This window comes from Capra hircus, chromosome 4 (genome assembly GCF_001704415.2).
Source record: "Capra hircus breed San Clemente chromosome 4, ASM170441v1, whole genome shotgun sequence".
NCBI lineage: Eukaryota > Metazoa > Chordata > Mammalia > Artiodactyla > Bovidae > Capra > Capra hircus.
Genome location: NC_030811.1, coordinates 7,885,138 through 7,893,485, shown reverse-complemented (window position 1 = coordinate 7,893,485; position 8,348 = coordinate 7,885,138). Strand labels below are relative to the sequence as shown.

Genomic DNA, 8,348 nt, shown 5'->3' with positions numbered 1-8,348 from the left:
AGCAACATTCAAAACACTGAGAAAGAACAACTTTAAGTTTGAAAAAACAGCCTGTATTTTCAAGGATATGGAAAAGGGGGCATTTCTCATAATAAAACCAATAAACTTTTCTCAAAGATAGTTTAGAAAACGTTTGAAAAATATACTTTGCCTTTGACCTGCCAGTTCCCCACTTCTAGAATTTTTAAATCAGCCATCTGCAATAAACTATGAATCCATGATACAGAAAAGTAGAAAATGTATGTGCAGTTATGTTGCAATTAAGAATCTTGTTATAAAAGAATATTTAATAGGACGGAAGAAAATTCACAACATTGTTAAGCGAGAAAGGCAGAATACATCTTTGTAAGGCATTACCCCAACCTCAAACAGCATAGACAAGCCTAGAAAAAATGCCCGATGATACGTTATGTTGTTCAGTCGCTAAGTCCTGTCCTGCTCTTGCATGCCAGGCTTCTCTGTCTTCCACTATTTCCTGGAGTTTGCTCAAATTCCTATCCAAAAGGATTCCTGATGGTGATACATACCAAGGCATTAAATGTAACTGACATTTTACGTTACATTTAATGTAAATGTATGAGGTAAGTATGAGAAATCTGCATATTTTATTTCCTATTAATGCAACAGACTTTGTGTTTTAAACAATAATCATACAGGAGAACGGATACATGCATGCATACGGCTCTCTGCTGTCCACCTGAAACTGTCACACCTTGTTAATCAGCTACACTCCCCAATACAAAATAGTTTTAAAAAAAAATGTACAATTATAAAGTTGCCTGTGTTGAAAAGCATAAGAATACGTGAGACTGTCCAAGTCTAGAAAACCCATTAAGTGTTTCGTTGGGAAAGCCAAGGCCACCTGCTAGACGGTGAGTCAGGGACGCAGACTCGCACCTGCCTCCGCACTCGCCTTTGGGATGCGGTGCGTTTCCAAGCGCAGCGCCCTAGGTGCCAGGACCGCCCGCGCCCCGGGTCCCCCAGGCACGCAAGCCGGGGCGCCTGCGCTCGGCTGATTTCTGGAAGCGAGGGCAGCCCGTTTTCAAAGTTCACCCCATCGGGCCTTTCCTTTTCTCCAGCTCTGAACTACCCAGAAGCCGACTTTCTCGGGTCAGCCGTGCCCCCAGCCCGGGCTCAGCCGCTGCGCTATTCACGTTCTGCGACGCGGCCAAAGGTCCAGGTGGTCGGAGAAGCGGAGGGGGACGACCGGGTGGGTGGGGGTCGAGGAGCGCCCTCGCCAAGGCTCGGGCCAGCGAGGTCGGGTCTCGCCGAGTGACCGCGGTCCGGCCATGCGGTCGCCCAGGGACCCGCGCTCGCCGGGAGGGACAAAGGGTCGGGGAAACCTGAGCCGGGCCAGTCCGGGAAAATTCCGGCCGGTGGTAGCCATAGCAACGGAGTCGGGCCCCCGCGCGGCCCGCGAGGGGGCGCTGGGGGCGGGAGAGGGGCCCCGCGCGGCCGGCCCCGCGGCCCGCCCCGCCCTCCGGCCTCGGCCGCCGGCCCGAGCCCGCGACTGACCCTCGGCAGCTCCTGTAGTCACGTGGCGCTGGGAACCGGCGGGGAGGGCGGGGGTGGGGGGGCTGGGCACGGGCCTGGCGGTGGTGAACCCGAACCTGCTGCTGTCGCCGCGGCGGGGTGGCGAGCGCGGCCGGCGCCGGCTCTCGGGCCTCATGGACGCGCGACGCGCCTCCGCGCTCCCCGGTGGAGAGGTTCGTCCCGGGCAGGGCGCGGGGTTCCACGCGGGCCCGTGGTGGTGGTGGTGGTGGTTCGAGGGGGGGGGGCCCTACCTGCGGGGCGCGTGACCGGGTGCGCGCTGTGTTGGGGGGGGTGCACTGCTGGACCGAGTCGGGGGGCGAGTCCGCGCACCTGCGCGCAGGATCCGCGAGCCGCGCTCTGCGTGGGGACCGGAGGGGGGGGGGCCTTCGGAGAGCGCGGAACCGTGTGTCCGCGAACGTGGACGGAGGGGGTGGAGGGGGGCAAAGCACACGCCTGAATACAAAAAGGGGGAGTGTGGGGGTCTGCACGGCCCTCTGCCACCTGGGACGCGGCAGGGGACTCTGCCCGAGTCCTCGTCACAGGAGCGCGCCTGGCAGCCCCCCTGGGAACCCGGCCTGGAATTCCTGTCGGGAGGAGGGTGGGGGAAGGGGAGCCAGCGGGGATTTCAGAGTTCCTGCACTCGGCCCGGGGGCCTTTGGCCATCAGCATGGACAGTTCGTGCTGTGACCTTACCAGGGGAGGAAGTGAGCCTCCAACGCAGCCCCGGGCTTCCTTGGTGTAGGGGGCACGTTCAGTTTTTAATCCGATGGCCACTGAGGTCACTCTGCCCCGCGGGGTGCCGGGGTGGGGGAGGGGGCCGTGGCTGCCGAGGACACAAAGATGACTTCCCTCGGGGAGCGCTGAGCCTCACGCACGCGTCTTCTCCCCTCCCCGCAGGTAAGGCTGGCCTCTCTGCCACCGGAGGTCTGAGCTCTGCCATGGGGGTAGGGGTGTCTTTACTGCTGCAGTTTTCGCTGACATCCGGGGGCTACCCGAGTGTGGGCCGAAGCAGGCGCTCCAGCCGCAGAAGTATCCCCGGGAACAGCCCCAGGAGGAGCTGGGCCAAGCCTCATCTCCAGCTCCACAGCCTCCAGGGTAGAGTGTGGGCTTCTTTGTTGGATTCTCGAACCATTTCGTGGCCCCAGTGCCCCACTACGGCGGGGGTTGGGGGGGGCGCTGGAGGGAGGAGGGGGGAAGTTTCACGTTCATCACATCCTGGGAGTCTTCCCAGGGCTCAGTCTGGCCGCTGGGAATGAGTCATGTCTATGCTCCTGGAGAGGACTACAGGTTTGGGGGAACTTTGGGGGAACTTGTGAGCAGGCAGTGAAGGTCCCTTAGGAGTCTCATCACCACCCCATCTGGCAGTGGGTGTAGGAGACTCCCCTGCAGGAGTCTGGGTTCTCCCCGCTCTGGAAGAGCTGCCCATGGGGCAGCCCCTGGCGGGGCTGGGGCAGGCCGGGACAAGGGACAGAGATTACAATCTCCTTCCCTTTCTTTGTCCCAGTAATCCCAGTCCCCCGAGGGAAGGCAGCAAGGCAGGCTCACCCCCGAGGGCAGCAAGCTGTGGGCGTTCTTTGGATTCGAGAGCGCTCTCCTTCCTGCAATGTCCTCATCACGTGCGGGGGCGGAGGAGGGCAGGCGGGCAGAATGCGGGCACAGTCTGGGCAGGCAGTGGCCTGGCATCGCGCTGGGCTGGCAGTAGCATCCGGAGCTCTCTCCTGCTCCCGAGAAGGGGCCGTTCTCACTGGCTTTCCTGGCCGTGGGAGGCTGAGGCTCGGGAGGTCAAAGTGCCTTCCCTAAGACGGGGTTAGATTGGAGCCCTCGTCCGGGTTCTGCTGTAGGTTTACTCTGTGGCCCCTGGGGCAAGTCCCCTCACCCTGTCGTTCCTGACAGTGGCTTCATCCATCAGACCGGGAGTTCGTATCTCTTGCCCAGCGTCACTGAGTTGCTGCGGAGCTCGGATGTGACAAGAGCAAATAGAAACAAGGAGAGGGAAGCACTCGGGAAAGCATATAAAGCGCTGAAGGGGGAGGTGACTGCGTGTTTTGGTGAGTCCCAAGGCAGCAATCTTTGTGCAGCCAGCCCTGGCGTGTTTACTCCATGCCGGAGGGGGATTCCAAGAAGGGTCAGGGTTCTCCTTCTAGTCGTTTCCAGGGCCAATAAAGACAACAGCAGATCCACTTGAAATGCTTTCTAGAAACCCAAGATGGAAATAACATAATAGGAGGAAGCAGAAGAGTAGTCTAGTGGTCCTAATTCCAGGGCTGGAGGAGTGGAGGGGGCAGGTTCCTCTTGGGTCCGGTGGGAGGGGCTGAGGGGGTGCAGGTTGTGTGGTTCCCCAGCGTGACTGTGCCTTTCCACCCTTAGCAGAGGAAGAACCGATGCTGGAACGTCGCTGCAGGGGCCCCGTGGCCATGGGCCCGGTCCAGCCCCGACTCCTTTCCGGGCCCTCCCAGGAGTCGCCCCAGACCCTGGAGAAGGAGCCCCAAGGGCTGAGGTCGCGAAGCACCGCCGCGGCCCAGTCGGGCGGCCAGCCCCTAGGTCGGGCTCATCGCTGTGCCCACTGTCGGAGGCACTTCCCCGGCTGGGTGGCCCTTTGGCTTCATGCCCGGCGCTGCCAGGCCCGCCTGCCCCGGCCCTGTCCCGAGTGCGGCCGCCGCTTCCGTCACGCCCCTTTCTTGGCATTGCACTGCCAGGTCCATGCCGCCGCCACCCCAGACCTGGGCTTTGCCTGCCACCTGTGCGGGCACAGCTTCCGAGGCTGGGTGGCCCTGGTTCTGCACCTGCGGGCCCACTCGGCGGCGAAGCGGCCCATCGCCTGTCCCGCCTGTGAGAGACGCTTCTGGCGGAGAAAGCAGCTGCGGGCCCATTTGCGGCGCTGCCACCCCCCGGCCCCTGAGGCCCGGCCCTTCATCTGCGGCAACTGTGGCCGCAGCTTCGCCCAGTGGGACCAGCTGGTGACGCACAAGCGGGTCCACGTGGCCGAGGCGCTGGAGGAGACGGCGGCCAAGGCCCTGGGGCCGCGGCCCCGGGGGCGCCCGGCAGTGACCGCGCCCCGGCCGGGCGGGGACGCCGTTGACCGCCCCTTCCAGTGTGCCTGCTGTGGCAAGCGCTTCCGCCACAAGCCCAACCTGATCGCCCACCGCCGCGTGCATACGGGCGAGCGCCCGCACCAGTGCCCCGAGTGCGGGAAGCGCTTCACCAATAAGCCCTACCTGACCTCGCACCGGCGCATCCACACGGGCGAGAAGCCGTACCCGTGCACCGAGTGTGGCCGCCGCTTCCGCCACAAGCCCAACCTACTGTCGCACAGCAAGATCCACAAGCGCTCCGAGGGGTCCGCGCAGGGCGGGCCCCAGCCGCCCGCCAGCGCCCCGGAGCGCCCCCAGGAGCCCCCTCCGGAGCCTGCCCCAGAGCCCGCCGAAGTCCCGGCTGGGCCCGGGCCGCCAGGCGCCGCGGCAGAGGCCCCGCCCTCCCTCCACACCTGCGCCGACTGTGGGCGGGGCTTCCGGCTGGAGCGCTTCCTGCGCGCGCACCAGCGGCAGCACGGCGGCGAGCGCCCCTTCGCGTGCGCCGAGTGCGGCAAGCACTTCGGCAAGAAGACGCACCTAGTGGCGCACTCCCGGGTGCACTCGGGCGAGCGGCCTTTCGCGTGCGAGGAGTGCGGGCGCCGCTTCTCCCAGGGGAGCCACCTGGCCGCCCACCGGCGCGACCACGCGCCCGAGAGGCCCTTCGTGTGCCCGGACTGCGGAAAGGCCTTCCGCCACAAGCCCTATCTGGCCGCGCACCGGCGCATCCACACCGGCGAGAAGCCGTACGTCTGCCCCGAGTGCGGCAAGGCGTTCAGCCAGAAGTCCAACCTGGTGTCCCACCGGCGCATCCACACGGGCGAGCGCCCCTACGCCTGCCCCGACTGCGACCGCAGCTTTAGCCAGAAGTCCAACCTCATCACCCACCGCAAGAGCCACATCCGGGACGGCGCCTTCTGCTGCGCCATCTGTGGCCAGACCTTTGACGACGAGGGGAAGCTCCTGGCCCACCAGAAGAAGCACGACGTCTGAGCGGGCCGGGGCGGCGGAGGCCGAGGGAGGGCGGGCCGGGGCGTCGTTCACACTGTGCCCTCTGCTGCTGCTGTCGGCGCAGGGGCTGGCGAGGTGGGGTGAGCCGGCCCCGTTAGGGAGGGAGGTCCCCCGCTGTAATCAGGGAGTCCACTTGCAGAGCAGGGACCCCGGCCTCCCGCTCGTGTTTGCTAAGGTTCGGTCCGACTATCCTGTGCCCTGGAAAAGTAGCAATAGCAGCTCCACCCACCACTTAGAGCCCTCCGGCCGGAGGGGCCACCAGTGGACAGGAGGACCCCTCTCCTCTGGTGTTAACGCCTTAACGTCCCGTCTCTTAATTATGAGTTCCTTCGGCTCGTTTTTTTTTTTTTTTTTGCAAGTAGGTGTGGTTCAGCCTTTAGTGAATGAATGCCCGGGAAGATCAATGGACCAGCTGGGCACACCTGGGAGAACCTGCCGGCCTTGTTGGGCAGCACCTGGGCCTTTTCCAGTCCTGGGAGGCAAAGCCGAGCTCCTCCATCCTACCCCAGCCCGGCCCCTCGCTCCTGCCCCTGCACAGGCACCCAGATTTGGAGAGACCCATCTCCTGTTAGTGCCCTGGCTCCTCTTCCTCTACCGAAAGATCAGTTCCGGCCCACCCCCCCCACCCCACCCAAGAGCATCTTCCCACGCTGCGACTGCCTTCATCCAACCACCTTCCCAGCACTTAGAGCAATCCCATGGCTGTCCGCCGCCCTGTGTCAGGGCTTTTGTCCGAATACCCCAGCCTGCCTTCACTCCCTTCAGAGCTCAGCACATTGTGGGGAGGACTGCTCCATTGCTAACAGAAGGCCAGCTGATGGGAAGTGGGAGTGAGTTTCCCTTCCAGCATTCTAGCGAGTGGATCCCCAACCTCTGCTTGAACACTTCGGTGACAGGGAATCTCCTGAGGCCCTGGTTCTGTTGTAGAATAATTCTAATTGTTAGAAATTCTTCCTTATAATGAATGAAGTCCGCTTCCCTGTAATTTCTACTGTTGGGCCTTGTTCTCTGGAACTAAACACAACCACTTAACCCTCCTTTTCCAACTAGAGAATAAAGATCTGGTTTTAGAGCTGGTGGCTGTAAGTGTTCCTTTGTCCTGGGGAGGGAGGGGCGGCTGTTCCACACCACCGGGGGCTGGGATGGGTGAAGGCTGGATTCAAGCTTCTCTACTACCCCTGGCTGTAACCCCCGCCCCAATTTAGGGTCAGGCACCCTCAGCAAGTGAGGTTTCTTCTCTAGGAGTCCAGCCTTGTGTGGGTTCAGGTCAGCCCCGCTCAGTGTCAGTCCTCTGGGAGAGAAGGTCTGACTTGCTGCTGTCCTGCTGGGCCTCCCTGGCTCGCCTGCCGCAGTGCTCATGTCTGTTACAGTGTATGCTTCGCTGCACTGGTTGTTTCACATGCATTTGAGTGCCTGTTTTTGACAGGCTCTTCTGACTGTCTTACTAGTTTCTATATAGACTTCCAGCACCTCGCACAGAGTCTGGTGCAACCACCATTTGTCTATATGACTGGCACCTTGCAAAGTTTACCTAAATGATCTAACAACTTAGGAGTTCAATAGGTACTCGTTTTGTCTTTTTTTTTTCTTTCCAGATGAAAACATTTGCTCAAGGTCATATAACCATTAATCACCAGAAGCAGTTCAAACCCGGGTCTGTTCAACCCGAAAACCATGCTGTTGACCACCACTGCATGTTTATTAGACAAATGCAGCGCTGCTGCTTTTGGTGTAGACAAGTGTTAAATGTCTATGGTGTGCTTGATGCAGTGGAAACTGGGAGTTTGCAAAAATAAGACCCAATCTTACCCCCTAAGAGGCCTAAGTCTGGGAGGACCTATTCCTATCCCCAGATTGTGAATAGAGAGAGATGGATGTGGGGTGGGGTGGGTTCTAAATGTGTAGGATGGAAGCAGACAGCTTCAAAGTTTTTTTAGAGGTTTATGGGGTGATGGGGCCACTTCAAAACCTGTGTCACTGAGGGCAAATGATCTCTCAGAGCCTAGGAACATGGTCTCAAGAAAGCCCCACCTAAATATGTCTTTTTAAGGGAGCTCAGGGCTTCCCAGGTGATACCAGAGGTAAAGAATCTACCTGCCAATGCAGAAGGTGCAAGAGATGCACATTCCATCCCCGAGTCAGGAAGATCCCCTGGAGAAGGAAATGGCAACCCACTCCAGTATTTCTTCCCTGGAGAATTCCATGGACAGAGGAGCCTGGTGGGCTACAGTCCCTGGGGTTTCAAAGAGCTGGGCTCGATGGAGCGCTCTCGTGACTGAACAGGCACATGACTGAGAACGCACATGCCATGCCAGGGCAGTGCAGAGTTTCTAGGGAAGGGAGCTTTTTTTCAAGTGATCAGGAGAGTAGTTAGATGTCTGAGGATGATGGCAGGAAACAGTCTTCAGGCATCAAGGATTGGGAGGGGGTGACTGGGGAAAAGGATGAAGGAGAGGGAATGTGATCAGGGTTCCTGACTTCCTGAGAAGTCATTACTTGTATAGGAAATGCCTGGAGGTCCCCTAGAAACATGCCTGCCCACTGCTTTGGGGCAGAGGGTGAGGAGAGGACCAAAGTTCAGGGAAAGTCACGGAAGTGACCTTACGGGGGCAAGGACAGAGTGAACTTGCCCGTGGCTCCTTCCTGAGTCCCTCAGGGGGCCTGGTGGGAGCTGAGTCCTTGCTCAGCAGGGCATGTGAGGGATGGCCCCATTGGAGGGGTCAACACGCTAAGAGG

General features: G+C 60.2%; 1 protein-coding gene across 8 annotated transcripts; it reads left to right on the top strand.

The window, feature by feature from the left end:
- On the top strand, nt 1,571–6,684 carry REPIN1 (replication initiator 1). Of its 8 annotated transcripts, XM_018046780.1 has the most exons (4): nt 1,571–1,706; nt 2,431–2,628; nt 3,443–3,581; nt 3,901–6,684. In XM_018046780.1, the coding sequence occupies exon 4, from the start codon at nt 3,915–3,917 to the stop codon at nt 5,592–5,594; it is 1,680 nt and encodes a 559-aa protein (XP_017902269.1). In that variant the 5' UTR covers nt 1,571–1,706; nt 2,431–2,628; nt 3,443–3,581; nt 3,901–3,914; the 3' UTR covers nt 5,595–6,684. The 8 variants fall into 8 exon arrangements, with proteins under 8 accessions (XP_017902269.1, XP_017902266.1, XP_017902265.1 ...); XM_018046777.1 differs by lacking the exon at nt 3,443–3,581 and having other exon boundaries at nt 2,502–2,628; nt 3,904–6,684; XM_018046776.1 differs by lacking the exon at nt 3,443–3,581 and having other exon boundaries at nt 2,502–2,628.